The sequence below is a fragment of the Zingiber officinale genome, chromosome 5B, assembly GCF_018446385.1.
Source record: "Zingiber officinale cultivar Zhangliang chromosome 5B, Zo_v1.1, whole genome shotgun sequence".
Lineage (NCBI taxonomy): Eukaryota > Viridiplantae > Streptophyta > Magnoliopsida > Zingiberales > Zingiberaceae > Zingiber > Zingiber officinale.
Genome location: NC_055995.1, coordinates 41,220,611 through 41,236,704, shown reverse-complemented (window position 1 = coordinate 41,236,704; position 16,094 = coordinate 41,220,611). Strand labels below are relative to the sequence as shown.

Genomic DNA, 16,094 nt, shown 5'->3' with positions numbered 1-16,094 from the left:
TGCAGAAATAAATATCATATTCTTAATAATTTAATTAGGCCTTTAACTAAATGATGCTCCCACTGAATTCTATAATTCATGTGGGACAAGATCCACATCATACTAATCCTTGAGTTAGCTTTGGCTAATATGCCCAAGACTTAGTATGATCGGTAGGTAACGATTACCAATTACATCTCTATGCAACTCTTGTTTATAGGATAAAATCCGCATTTATATTAAAACTCGAGTTAGCTTTGGCTAATACGCTCGAGAGTTAATATATATGTGATTTTGACCTATCTTTCCAACCGTTGGAAGAATGCCTATAGTTATACTCGATCCAACCGAGTTAACTAAGAATACTCAATCTAATTGAGTTGTACTCACCCATGCGTTGATAGGCGGGACCAAGATTGTCCCTCCGTACCCTACCAAGATAGTATGTGTTGCTCTGCTTTGGCAGATTCAACAACAACATGCGATCGAGGTAGTGGTAGATATCACGGCATGGTAGGCATTACGAGTTGACGTGATTTAGATCTAATCTAAAAGATGATGCGTATCATATACTCGATAGATCTAATCTAATCGAAAGAGTGCATCTTGTACACGATGTAGATCTAATCTAATCGTAAGGGTGCATCTTGTGCACGATTTAGATCTAATCTTAATCACTAGGCACTAATTAATTACTTAATTAAACATGCATCATATACACAAGTAATTAACTAAGTTTTGTGATTAGTCATGGCCCTACTATGATCTTTTCAAGCCAATGAGAAGATCGGATGGTCAACCTAAGGTCAACTTCTCAAGCGCCTTCCTTTTGACCACCTTGTATTGCTCGCGCCTTCCTCGTAACTCCGTCTCGAGTGGACCTTCCACAGCTCCAATTTTGTACATTATAATTTTGAAACTCGAGTTATATTCGAGTCTAAATCTAATTTACAACCAGAATAAAAGAAAGGCACGACGCGCAGGTCGCAAAAAATAAACTAAAAATAAAATAAAATATAACACGCACATCACATCACGACGCGCAGGCCGTATTATGAATTACAACACAAATTGTCTAATCAAATTGGGTCTTTGGGCCATGACTATCACAAAATTAATATATAATTCAAAATTATATACTTTTCATAATTTTCTGTAATTTTTCATAATTTTACAAATTTTTGAGTAAAATTTTCCCGGCAGTCCCGATTAGCGATTTCGGACGCAATCGCGGAGCAAATCCCCTTGCGGGGTTAGGGGCAGTACCCCTACCCGCGATCTAACCATCGCGAGTTGCTCCTAAGCGATCCTATAGCGCCTAAGTCCACTGTCCCAAAACGATTTGGGTCGAAACATTGCCGTTTCGGAAAATTCTTCTCGGTAGTCGAAGCCTACAAGTGTAAAAACACTTGTGCTTCGCTTCTACGAGAAAAATACCCATAAAATCATAAAAATTAGGAAATTCACAGAATGTTACAGTATGCATATTTTTCATAAAAATACGAATCTAAACTCGTACTCGCTTCGCACGTGGCTCTGATACCACTGTTGGATTTTTCGGGCCGCGAAAACCACTTTTTCGCGTCGCGGAAACCCCGAATCACCCTAGCCAACGAATCGCGTGAGAAGAAAAATTCGAAAACATACGAGTACGAGTTACAAAACTTCTAGATCTACATGATGAAGATCTTTACCCTTGTTGCGTGCCCTTTTGCGTATCCCGCTCGTCCTCGGTACGCCGGATCTCGAAGTTGTCAATGTAGACAACTCTCTACACGTATCCACACGAACACACTAGGTGGAGGTGACCAAAAACCAAGGTGTGCTAGCACCTATGTGGTTCGGCCAAGGAAGGAGGAGAGGGAGAGCTTGAGAGGAAGAAGATGCAAAATTCCACACTTGAATGAATAATGAAAATCAATTCACACCCCATTCAAAATGTGGCCGACCACCTTTCTCATGTGTAACTCCCCTCATTAATGCATTAAGTTGTCATCAAGGAGAGAATGTAACCTCCATGAGGTGGCACTCACTAGTAACTCCCATGAGGTGGCAACCATGATGATGTGGAGTAACATCATTAGTCCACATCAATGCCAACTCACCAATGAGGTGGCATAAAGTCAAGTCAAACTAGACTTTTAATCTTCCTCTCAAGTCAAGTCAAACTTGACCAAATCTCTTCCATGGTTGATCTAATCTAACCATTTGATTCAAGCCAATTTAATATATAATGAATCTAATTCATTAAATTAAATTGATTCAATGAGTCATAATCTAAATTAGACTCATTGAACACATGAATCAACTTGAGTCCAACTCAAGTTAGCCCAATTAGGATTACTCTTAATCCAATTTGATTCATCAAATGAATCTAATCCTCTTGGTTCATCATATGAACCTAATCTCCATCTAATTGTCCTTAGTGTGTGACCCTATAGGTTCTTGTAACGTTGGCAATGCCCTAAACCCATTTAGGAGCATAAGTAATGAGCGGTATCTAGCAACACATCATTACTACCCAAGTTACAAGAATGTCGAGATCCGACATCACCTTGTGACTACTAATTGTGACTCCTCACAAAATATGACAAGTGTCCTTCTATCCTAGACATCTAGATTGATCAATGTGAGGCATAGACCGTGTCATCCTCTGACCAATCTAAATCTTGAACTCCAAGTAGACTCACTAAATCAAATGAGCTCAATATCCTTTATTGACTCATTTGGGCATGGCCATGCACTTCGTGGTCTCACTCTATCAAGAATACCGATGTCTCTCCCGTCATATAGGAGGGATAGATCCCATCTACATCACTCACATCCCTCTGCATAATTTGATATATACTCAGTAATCGCCTTTATAGTCCACCCAGTTACGGGTGACGTTTGAGGAAACCAAAGTACATAACTCCTTATGTAGGGATCTATGGTGACTTCAGGTCTAAGGACTAGTAGTCATACTAATAGCCACATGAGAAAATATATGACACTCATATAACGATCCATGATACTTTCTCATGGCGGGTCATTCAGTGTACATTCTCTAATGTATACCCATGTGTCAACTTGATATCTCTATATCCATGACTTGTGAGATCAAGTTATCGAGTTGACCTACATGCTAGTCTTATTACATTAACATTGTCCCTGAATGTTAATACTCGACTAGGAATGATTAACAGTAGTGTTCCCTATATCATCTCACTATCGGTTCAACTAACCGATTGATATAGGTGAGAACCATCTACTCAAGGACATTATTATACTTAGTTTATTTGGCACCAATACAAGTAAGTATAATAACCAAAATCCAAATGCCTTTATTTATATAGAATATGATACAATAAGTCCAAAAATACAATCATCAAATGATTGGCTCTAGGGCTCTAGCTAACAAAAGCAACCCAAAATAAAGCAGCCTAATCATCCAGTAACAACCCTGCTCTAGATTCAAAGGAACTAATATCGGACAAGAAAGATATACACACCATGGTATAACATTGCAAGTCAATGTCGTACACTACCAAGACTATATCTAATGGGGAAAATTTTATCATCTTAAATCCAAATGTACTCTCCCAGTATACACTAGTAACAATTGTATCCCATAAGTGTTAAGCAATTAGCTCTACACTTTCTTACATCAGCGGGGTCACATATCCCAATGCACTTTCTGAGTCATCCAACCGGATATATATAGTCCATGGTTAAAGTCTTCATGGAATAGGATACATCGATCCTCTATAAACTATCCAAGCCGACAATGGTATATGGCTAAATCAGTCCTTTCCACGTCAGTACAAAACATGTACTCAAATGTGCTCTAGACACATAACTAAGCACAAATAACCTAAAGGTTCGAACCTCTAAAATTAGAGTATGGAAATCCTCTACTGATCAACCAACAAAACTAAATTATTCATCTACTAACTAATCAAGAATACCTTAATCCTCCACAAGCAACTAAGGTATATCAAACCACGACTACCCAACTCGACAAACGTAAATCAGTCTTCTACTGACCGATCTAATAAGAGTAAATCAATATTTACTGATAAAAATTAACTAAGATAAAATGATATACTACATTGTTAAATAACTAAATCAGTTCATGGGTCAATTCAACACTAATTACATCAACTCAAACTAGAGAATGTCAACCCACATAATACCATATGTATAAATGTGTACGACCCAAAATAAAAAGTCAGAATTCAAGATCATCAAGACACCCTCATTTTTTTTTCCAAAAATATCAGCCCACATAATATCAGATGAATAAGTCTCTACTCCCCATAAGAGCAAGTTAACATTCAAAACATCAAATCATTATTTATCCACATAGTCTATTATCAAAGAAAGCAAATATCAACTTTATCATCCTGTTAACTAACCACAACTAACCAGATTTATTAAAATTTATAGGTACACTCAACCGTAAACTCTCTAACACCCGATTTATAATCTGATCACCAACTATAATCATCCAACCTGTGAATATCATACATGACACTCACTATGTCACCATCAACGACAAGCCAAATAATAGATCATCAAAATAATTATCTACTAATAGATCATCAAAACAAATATCTAGTAATAGATCATCAGACAACCACATAACATTTACTCTCATAAATCATTAGAAATCAACACATCACAATATCTGATCTCACAATATTCCTCAACCTCAAATCATTCTCAACAATGATCAAACATGATAACTCCCCAAATGACCAATTTTCATCGTTTCGGATACCCTAATATCCAAAAGATATTAATATAAAAACTCTACTGGATAAGTCAACAGGAATATGTAGGTATCATCCATTAGCCAGCTAACAATAGCAGAGGCTGGTATGTGCCTCCATCTCCTACTAGTAGTAACAAAAGCTAAAACTACTGATGGTATGAAATGAAAAATCACCAAAGACTATAATCCTTGATCTCTATTAAGGTCAATCATGCTCAATGGCTAACCCATCACATGTAATATGTGCTACAACAACCAAACATGTACTACATAAAGAATGTTAATACCTATCATAAACTATAAAATTAAACATCATACCTATATGCCGTCTGGAGATGTTCCATCGTTGTCCAATCCCCAACTTCTGACCTCAAAATTCCGAACATGAAAATCACCGGAAATCCATATAAATCCGAAACGGAAGTCCAAAATATATACATAATGGAAAATCCGTGCAATCCAAATAACTACCCAGTTTGCCTCGCAAACTTGGGCTAATCCAAAAATCCAGAATACCAAAAGCAGGTATCATAACCCACTCTGATACCAATAAATTGGTATGAGCCAAATCTCGAAAATCCGTAACACGAAAAATCAAACAAGTATCGCCAAACTTTGGCACTCTGATACCAATAAATTGGTATCAGGTTATCTCCAATATCCAAAATACAAAAACAAACGATCGTAAAACTTAAGCTCTGATACCAAATAAATTGTCACGCCCCGGAGGAGTCTCTGTCCGAAGAAATTTCGGCAGCATCTCCCCTGTACGGCGGACAATTTGAAACTTTCTACATATCCACATATACCTCAGCCACATACGGTTGGAATAATAACATGTAAATAAACCATCACCACGCAATTTATATAAATATAAGCAAACCAAAGCAGTAATACCATGACTCAAAATCAACCCTACTCAACTACACTCGTAAAGCTCAAATCCGATGAACTCACCTCTTCTGCCGTCCAGACAGGCATGTAGTAGAATAAATCTAAACCATACGAAAATCCATCGATCATAAAAATCCATACAATAACCAAATCCTCAAACATAATAAGTCTAACACAGTCTAAATAACAAACCAAAAGATAAAAACAGCTTGTGGTCTGCAGGGACTAGCAACTGGAACTATGAAAAATAATAACAATGGAGGCGGGTGAGTCCAACACTCGGCAACGATTGATATACAAAGTAAGGAAATAACACCTAGCACTAATCATGCGTGATCTCTTGATATAAGAAGGATAAAATGCATCTGAAGTAACAGGAGAATGCACTAACCAGGACCAGGTATAAGGACAAACAATCAGAGTGATATGGAAATCACAGTATGCGTATCAAACATAGGTATCGAACAATATGCAGATATAAATGCGTGAAACACAAACCTGACAATAAATGCGTCATGCGTATGATGCGATGATCGTCTGATCACCCCTAAGCGACCGATCATCTCACACAATAGTGAGGCCGAGTGGGTAAGGCTGTGACACTCTGTAGTCACTACTCCCGATGAGTGACCGAGTGGACGGGATCCTGGAGTACACTATCCTCCTACCCCAAATCATAAATGGGGGAGCGCAATGCTCTCAACTCCCGGTACACGATGACGGGGAGGAATCCCTGCCGGATAACACGTTGTGTCACACTACCCATGAGCGGACCAACGGTGCCTAACAGAGTCCCTGCTACAACACACTCTGCCTGAATCGACCACTAATCCATGAGTGGTGGTGTGTGCAGATCCATGTAATTGGCGATGTGCTCAACAATAATGGAGCGGACTATCGCACAGCATGCAATCATGCAAATGGTGCATGGTACTAACCACAAAATATCCTGACCTAATCCATATATATATATATATATATATATATATATATATAAGTGCATTATAGGTCAACGAATCAAGTCAAATCAAAGGTACACAGAAGGTATAAAACCTAGGTCCTGAACATGGTAAAACATGGTATACCACTACCCCTATAAGCATGTATCAACAGGTAAGGAATACATGAGATGCAAAACAAACAATCAATCAATCATGTAACAATTATCGGGTAGTGATTAACCGGAATAAATAAGAACATAATTAATGCAACTTGTTATATTCACTACTATGTATATCAAATGACATAAGTCAAAAGTACCCGCCTCCAATAGAATAAAGGTCCAATCCGATATCGAGATACTCGTCTCGCGTCAAGGTCCTGTAATACCAATCATACATTTTTATTTAGCTACAAATTAAACGAATAGCTAAATAAAAATCTTTAAGAACAATTTAGGGAAAAACCCTAAACCATAAATCTCAATCTACCAAATTAAATCCAACGGTTAATTAGGGTTAGTTTCCCTTAACCCTAATAATACCATTTAGATTTAATTCTATACTTAAATCAATTCAAATAACAATTCATGTTTCATCCAACTACTTAGACCTAAATCAACATAATTTAAGTCTCTTACCTCAAACGCACAGCCTTGATTGTTGATCCACACAAGGATTATTGCTGCTGGTAACCAAAAACAACACATAGTACAATACTACCCTCGTGCTCACTAATCCACCGAATCCTACACCTGCGAATCATATCAGAAGGGAACATCAATTGTGCCACCAAGCATATATCACGTTAAAAATCACATCCAATAATAGCCAGCATAAGGGGCAACACTAATAAGGAGCATTAAATCGAAACAGAATGACCTCCTCACCAGCAGAGGCACGAGGAAGAGTCGGTGGTGGTCGGAGTGGCTCGGGAGGAAGAGTCGGCTGGGGCACTGGGAAGGCTCGGCAGTGGCTCTCGTCGTCGGCGGCAAGTGGTGGCACCAGAATCTCCACAGCGAGGGAAAAAGAGGAAGAGTCGGCGCTAGGGCTCGGTTGCCGGCACAGAGGATCGGCCGAGAAGAGTTGGTCGGCTCTGTGAGTTGCGACGGCGCGTCACTCGGCAATGTGGCTCGGCTCGAGGGCAGAGGAAGGGTGGCCGGCACTCTCCGTTCGACGACGACAGAGGATCGGCAGCAGGGGAAGAGGATCGGCTCGGCGCTTCTCCAGGCGGCGTCGATTGTGGCTACGGCAGAGGAGAAGTAGGCCGGGGCTGGCTAGGGCACAGATGAGAAGAGATCGGCGCCGAGTGAGAAGAGAGGAAGAAAGGGGAACTGCTCGGGATCGGGGAAATAGGGCACGCGGGGGGTCTCGGCGAGGAAGAAAACGGAAAAAAGAAAATAAAGGAAAAGAAATAAGAAAAGAAAAAGGAAAAGAAAATAAAACTTTTCCTCATTAAAACAGGGTAGCCTAAACAGACTTTTCCGGGTCCCATTTTTTTATCCCCGTTAACTCGTCCATACGAGCTCCGAAAAATTCCCGAAAAATATCCAAAAATTCCGGAAAATTCCCTTATTAATATTCGCCTATTTTCGGTATTTTACAAAATATGAGAGCTTATGTTTAGGGGGAGCTTGGTTTTATGCTTTATGTTTACATATTGCTTGTAATTTTCAAAGTTATTATTTGTGCCTAACTTAAACATGTTACCACACATCAAAAAGGGGGAGATTGTTGGTGCAATCGACTCAAGTTTGATCGGTATGATCATGGTTTTGATGTGTGTGTCAAAGAGTTTAAGTTAGACTTTCATATGTATTTGATATGTATTTGAGTCTTACAGGACTTGGTGAAACACATAAGGAACTTGGTGTGACCAAGTTCGGGAAGCTCATCCAAGGGCTCGGATCCTTGAGTCGGTGAAGGATGGTGTGGAAGATATTCGAGGGACCGTCGGACGAGGAGCAATGGAGTGGAGCCGAGGGAAGCGGACTTCAAGGCAACATGAAGGATGGCACGGAGAGGAGCCGTGGGCTCGGGTGCATCTGAGGGACGAAGGCCAAGGAAGAGGGCTTCAAAGGCGACTCCGGAAAGGATGAGTGTGAGTAAGCTAAGGTACCAGTCGACTAGTACTTTGACCAGTCGACTGGTCCAAATTCACGAAGAGCACAGAATGCTTCTGTGCTTGTCGGTTATGGGGATCAGTCGACTGGTATATAGACGTTGGCAGGATCGCGGATTCTGCGGAGTGTCGTTGATTGTGTCCAACGGTCACACCAGTCGACTGATGCATGGATCAGTCGACTGGTGTCGGGGTTTAGTTGATATAATGATCAACTCTCTCCTCTTATTTATAGGTAGCTTTGGGGCATAAAGGAGGTTACTCATGTTTGTTGAATAACTCCTAAGTCTGTGCCCAAAGCTTCCAAGTCCACTCTTTCTCTCCAAACCTAAGTTCCATCTTGTAAGAGGAAGAGAGTTTTGTGAGAGGTTGTACTCCATTGAGAAGGAGTAAGATCTAGCCGGAGATTGCCGGGGACTGATCCACCGAAGGATCAAGGGTTCGTCCACCTCAAGGGCACGCCGTGGAGTAGGAGCAAGCAATCTCCGAACCACGTAAAGGAATCGTGTTAGCGTTTGTATTCTCTCTTGTTTGCTTTCATTGTTTTAGTTTTCGTGTTTCCGCTACGCACTAATCTTTTGTAGAGAAGAAATCGAAGTCGGGGGTGACCTAGGTATCCAACCCCCCTTCTAGCCGGTCACCGATCACGTACACGTCTCCCTTATTCTTATATAAAGGAACTAGAGTACTTATTATCTATTGATCAGGTATTTTTTTCATTTTTAATATCATGTTAAATTTGTAAGTTATTCAATACCTTGTTCCCTAGGCACTTCCATATCTCTATCGGAATATTATCTGGTCCAATGAATTTTCCATTGTGCATCTCATTTAAAGTTTGTTCTACTTCTAAAGTTTGAATTTTACGATAAAAATTAAAATTTCTATACTCATTTGACCTACTTAAATTACGTTAGTTAAGTTGGTCATCTAAACTTTCATTAACAAGTTGATAAAAATACCTCTTCCACCGCTCTTTTATTTCTCCATCGTTTACTAATACCTGATTACATTTATCTTTAATATATTTTATTTGGATAAGATTTCTTGTTTTCCTTTCTCTCACTTTAGCTATTCTATAAATGTCTCTTTCCCTTTTTTTTTATCCAATTTTTGATATAATCGTTCAAAAGTTTCATTTTTTGCTTCACTCACTACTTTCTTAGCTATTGTATATTTGTTTAAGTTTTCCTTATTCTCACAAATATATAATTCCTTATAATCTATTCATTTTTCCTTCACTTTCTCTTGTACTTTCTCATTCCACTATCAAGATTCTTCACTTAGTGGTGCATGTCCCTTTAACTCACCGAGTACACTCTTAGCTACTATTTTCAACTTTGATACCATCTTATCCCATATTATATTAAAGTCATTGTATATTTTACCTAATGCTTGAACTTCTACCTTCCCCTTAAATATATTTTACTTCTCATCCTTTAACTTCCACCACTTAATTCTAAGAATCGTGTATATTTTCTTTCTATTGATACTATATTTGAGCCGTATGTCCAACACTTCTAACCTATGTTGGGTAGTTAAGCTTTTTCCAGGGATGACTTTGCAATCTTTACAAATCTTTCTATTATTCTTCCTAAGCATAAGAAAGTCAATTTGCGATTTATTATTCCCACTTTTGAATGTGACTAAGTGTTCTTCTCTTTTCTTAAAAACGTATTAGCTAATATAAGGTCATATGCTATCGCAAAATCTAATATAGTTTTTCTTCCTCGTTTCTCGTTTCAAACCCATTACTCCCATATACCCTCTCATATTCCTCATTTTTCACCCCGACATGCCTATTTAGATCGTCTCCTATTAAAATTATTTCATTTGTTGGAATATTTTATAATATTTCATCTAAGTCAATCCAAAACTTTGATTTGGTAGCTTCATCTAATCCTACTTGCGGTGCATATACGCTAATTATGTTCATAGTTTCTTTCACCACTATTATCTTAAGGGCTATAATTCTATCCCTTTTTTTAACTACTCCTACAACTTCATCCTTTAACAAACTATCTATAATAATACCTACTCTATTTCTTGCTTTACTCTTTCCAGTGTACTATAACTTAAAACCCGAGTTTTCTATCATTTTCGCCTTCTCACCTACCCATTTTGTCCCTTGTACACACAAAATATTAATTCTTCTCCTAATTATCGTATCTACTACCTCTATTAATTTACCAGTGAGAGTTCCTATGTTCCATATTCCAAATATTAGATTATTAGTTTTCCTATCATATTTATTCTTATCCAACCTATAGTGTGAGAACTCTTGCCTATTTAACACTACACCCAAATTCTCATAGAGATGTAGCGGTCCTTGCTGAGACATTATAGTCGGACCCTGTAATGCGAACTCTTATATATTTAGCACTACACCTAAGTTTTGGAGATGTAGCGGTCCTTGTTGAGATGTTACAGTCGAACCCTGCAACACATTCCTTCCTAGGAATAACCTAGCATTAGCACAATAGTTTAATGGATCCATTCATTGAATATTTGCCATAGTTTTATTCGGTCGTCATGGGTGGAGTTAGTCTAGAGAAATTATATGGAGAATTTTAGAAAAGAGAGGTGTTAACGTAACATATATTGAACTAATTAAGGATATATATAAGGATGTAACGGCCAGAGTAAAGATTTCAGGCGGAGTAACTGAAGCATTTCAAATAAAAATAGGGTTACATCTGTTGGTGCAGTAAACATCCGACGATCGAACCTCAGTTTTGATAATGGCAAAGGGATTCAAAGTTAAGATTTCTTGTTATCTAACGTGGTTAAATAAGGTTTCAGGAAAGTCCTAACTGCGGTTAGGCAGGGGAAAATCCTAAGGGGGGGTAACCTTAGGTCCTAGGGGGTGGTAACCCTAGGTGAAGGAAAATCCTAAGGGGGGTGAACTTAGGGTCTAGGGGGAGGTAACCCTAGGGGCAGGAAAATCCTAAAGGGGGGCCACCTTAGGTCCTGGGGCGGTAACCCTAGGTGGAGGAAACCCTAAGGGATGGCAACCTTAGGGGGTGGTAACCTTAGGTGGAGAAAAACCCTAGGGGGCGGTAACCCTAGGTCCTAGGGGGTGGTAACCCTAGGCGAAAAGTTCAGTCGATCTGGAGGATCGCACTGGCAACAGGTAAATCTCCTGAGTGGAGTAGGTGAAGATGCGTTCCTCGTAGAGGGAACAGTAGGCGTCGGGTCGACCTAGGGTTTCCGGTTGGAAATCCGAAGTCAGACCCGGACAGTCTGGAGACTGTCATAAACATTCTTTTATTATTCATACTGTTATTTTGTGCTAATTTTGTGTTGCAGGATATTGTTTGGGACTAACAAGTCTTGCAGGTACAAAATAAGGTAGTTTTCCCTCGGAGCTTGGAGGCGCCTCGGGTGCAAAGGATGAGCTGGCTGCGAAGCACCATTGGAGGCGCCTTGAAGAAGGTAGAAGGCGCCTTGGAAGGCGCCTTGAGTGAGGTTTAAGGTGCCTTGAATGGATGAAATTCGACCAGGTCAGATTTGATCCACGCGGAAGACCAGGCAGCATGGAGGCGCCTTGAACAGCCTTCAAGGCGCCTTGAACACCCTTTATAAGGGGGTTTCGACCAGCACTTCATAACAACGCTCTCCGAATAATCTCTTGCTGCGTGCTGCGAACCTGACGACCCAAAAGTGCTGCGACGCGACACCAACGACCCAGAACTACGCTTCTCCATCTTTAGTTGTCGGTATAAAGTTTATGAGCTGTAAATTCCTATAATTGTACAAATTATCGTGCTTATAGTTGTTGCCCACCGAAAGCGATCAAGGATCGCGGGCCTTCGAGTAGGAGTCGATCTAGGCTCCGAACGAAGTAAATAGTTTGCCTCTTTGTGTGATTGTTTTTATTTCCGCTGCATTTACTCGAACAGTTTTACGATTCCGAAAAAGTGAAAGCCACGAGCGCTATTCACCCCCCCTCTAGCGCGATCTCGATCCAACAACATCAAGGATCAGCTCTAAGTCCCTATCTTTTTATAATAATTATGGACAAACTCACTGCACACATTCAAGACACAGTACCGTGATGGATGTTGTTTGCAGATGATATTATTTCGATAGATGAAATACGTGAAGGAGTAAATGATAAACTAGAATCTTGGCGGAAAATACTAGAAGGGAAAGGTTTTAGACTTAGTAGAATAAAGACAAAATATATAGAATTTAAATTTAACAATATTAGGCGTAATGAGACAATTGTTAAGATAGGAGATGACGAATTGTTCGGAAGCAAGAGGTTTAAATATTTAGGATTATTTTTGTAAAACGATGGAGGGATCGAGAGAGATGTCTTATATAGAATACAAGCAGGATTGTTGAAATAGAGGAGAGGGTCGGGTATTTTATGTGACTGTAAAGTACCTCTAAAACTTAAAGGAAAGTTCTACAAAATCATGGTTAGACCTACTATGTTATATGAAATTGAATGTTTGGCTATGACTCGAGCATATGAGTAGAAGATGAGAGTTGCAGAGATGAGGATGTTAACATGGATATGCAAACATACGAGGATGGAAAGAATAAGAAATGAGAGCATTAGAGAGAAAGTTGGAGTTGCATCTATTGAGGGAAACCTTCGAGAGACGTTTAAGATGGTATGAGTATGTACTTAGACGACCAATAAATGTTATGACAAACACGCATATCAAATAAGGAAAAGGAAGACAAAAAAAACTTGGTTAGTAATAATAAAACAATATAAAATTTATTTAAGTATAGACGATGATATAGTAGAAGATAGAACTCAATGGTGTAAAAGGATTCATATAACCAACCTCACCTAGTGGGATAAGGCTTGGTTGTTATTTTGTAATTATCTATTAAAAAAGGAAAAAATATTTTTTATTTTTATAAATGTTCTTTTAATTTTAATTTTTTATTAATCTTATTTTGTATTTTTTAATTAAAACTCTAAAATTTTAAAAAATATGAATAAATTAGGCTTGGTTGCTATTTTGTATTTAAGTTTAATGACTTTTTTTTTAAAAAAAAAATTGAGTTTTTTAGGGTAGTTTTGTATGAAACACTTTGATTAAATAATTAATTTTTTTTTTTCTTGATTTGATTCTATTCGGTTTAAATAAAATAATTAGTAAAACGTGCGAGTAGAACTCTTATCTCCCAATTTCTTGAGGTTTAGGAAAATAAATGTAAAGCATGAGATGCTTGTAGGTTTGTATCTAAAACCTTTTCTTTTGTTGTTTCATTGTAAATAATGATCAACAGGGGCCAGTGGCACTGAGAAGGCCTTGCTGGACTGGGATTCCAGAATGAAAATCATACTAGGAACAGCTTATGGCATGGCACACATACACTCTGAAGGTGGTGGAAAGCTGGCTCATGGAAACATCAAATCTACCAACATCCTCCTCGATCAAGATCTTAAGCCTGTTGTCTCAGATTATGGCCTCACTGTACTAACAAATCTTCCTGCTAATACTTCTCGAATTGTTGTGGGGTACTGTGCCCCTGAGACTATTGAGACACGAAAGACCACACAGAAGTCTGACATCTACAGCTTTGGGGTTCTCCTCCTAGAGATGCTTACTGGGAAGGCTCCACTCCAGTCTCATGGACATGATGATGTGGCAGACCTGTTAAGGTGGGTCCAATCTGTGGTGCGAGAGGAGTGGACTGCCGAAGTATTTGACAAGGAACTCATGAGAAGTCAACAGACTGAGGAGGAGATGGTGGAGATGCTCCAGGTTGCAATGGCATGTGTTGTTAAGTCTCCTGATCAACGCCCGAGAATGGAAGAGGTGATTAGAAAGATTGAAGAGATACGGCAGTTTGGCTTAGAGGACAAGCACAAGGAGTCAGAGGACAGAACACCATGATAGCTTAACTATGGAACAAGTATTTCACTGATGGCCACTGGAAGATAGTAGCTAGAGTCCTTTTTTCTAAACAAAGAATTTCATAGGAAGGAGCATCAACCAACCCCTGCATATTTCGTCATCTTATCTTTCGACCTCGGTTTGTCTTAGTTTGTTAGAGCTTTGCATTTGTTTAAGTGACAGGAAATGTGTGCATGTTTATGCTTTAAGTTGACTCTGTGCACAACTTGTGTAGTGTTGCCATAGCTAAAACTCAGATGCCGAGGTTAAAACATTTTCATGTTATCGTGGACTAATTGTACTCTCACGATAGGCTGGTTGTAATGTATGACTGGCTAGGTCTTGAATGTATTTGTCTAGCTGTTAAATCATGATTACTCTGCTGAGCGTTCCAAATTTCTTTTGAATTATATTTGCTGAGACATTAAAGCATCACAAATGCCTACTTGTGAGAGAATACAACGATTTTTAGATGGGCACAGTTATATTAGGTAGTTGCCAGTAGAAGGTGCACACTCAGGTGCTAAATGTGTTAAATGATGCTGATGCAGCGGAAATCTATCACCCATTGAAGATCGATGACAAAGCTTCTTCTCGTGACATGATTGGACTTACATAGATTAACATGCGAAGTCATTTCAGCAAAACTCCTCCAATGCTTAAGCCATCTTGGGATCGAGGAAAAATAACAAGGCAGTAATGAAGAAGAAGAAAAAAATAATAAAGTCAAATTAGAGTTAGATATCATAGATATCTCATGCTACCATTAGCTACGTTATTTTTAGAGAATCATGCCTTCAAACCCTAGTAAATTATTGATCTTGGGGGTTGCGGATTGCAGTTCGTGCCTGGGAGGGATATTATTAACGAGGGTATCATTAGTCCTTCTGCCAGTCACACTTAAGAACAGGGTCGACTAAAGTTCAATTAAAAGAGCTTGGGATGTTGTCCTATACATATAGAGTGTCAGGTGCTCAGGCTATAGAGCTATAATTGTGACTTGGAAGGTGGGGGAGCCTAGTCACTGAGCTGGATGAGTTACTTGTGATGTTGAGTACTCGAGTGACTCGAGATGTCACATAGTGGGAGTGACTCAGGAGGTTTGAATTGTACTGAGACATGATCTCTCCACTCCACTTTAGAAGTTTATCTCAATTTATCTGTCAAACATATGATCCTTTAGACATTTTTTTAATTTTCTTCGCTTAGTGTCTGATCGTCCTAATCTATTATAACTTTCCTGCAAACTAGATTAGCATAATAACAAATAATAGTAATGCAAAATAGTGTTTAGCAACACTATACTTAGGTTTACTTGCTTGAAATTCACTTTTCTAAGACTTCTGACTACCTAGGATTTGCTCCCCTAAGATTTTTTCTTTGCTTGGAGTTCACGCCTCCAAAACTTCTCACCTACCAAACTCCAATTAGGACTTTCCTTTACTTAACCTCTAGTTAGGACTAATCACTTAATAAACTTCTCACCTGGAGGAAGACTTCCCCTTACCTAAACTCCAGTTAAGACTTCTCACATACCT

At 39.0% G+C, this 16,094-nt stretch overlaps 1 protein-coding gene across 2 annotated transcripts in view; it reads left to right on the top strand.

Annotated features, from left to right (window-relative positions):
• LOC121984370 (probable inactive receptor kinase At5g58300) overlaps positions 1-14,952 on the top strand; it is a 41,142-nt gene extending 26,190 nt beyond the window's left edge. For both annotated transcript variants that reach the window (XM_042537271.1, XM_042537272.1), the window contains exon 3: positions 13,946-14,952. In XM_042537271.1, coding sequence (XP_042393205.1) covers positions 13,946-14,556 — 611 coding nt within the window. In that variant the 3' untranslated portion in view covers positions 14,557-14,952. The remainder of the gene's footprint in view (positions 1-13,945) is intronic.
• Positions 14,953-16,094: the final 1,142 nt, after the last annotated feature.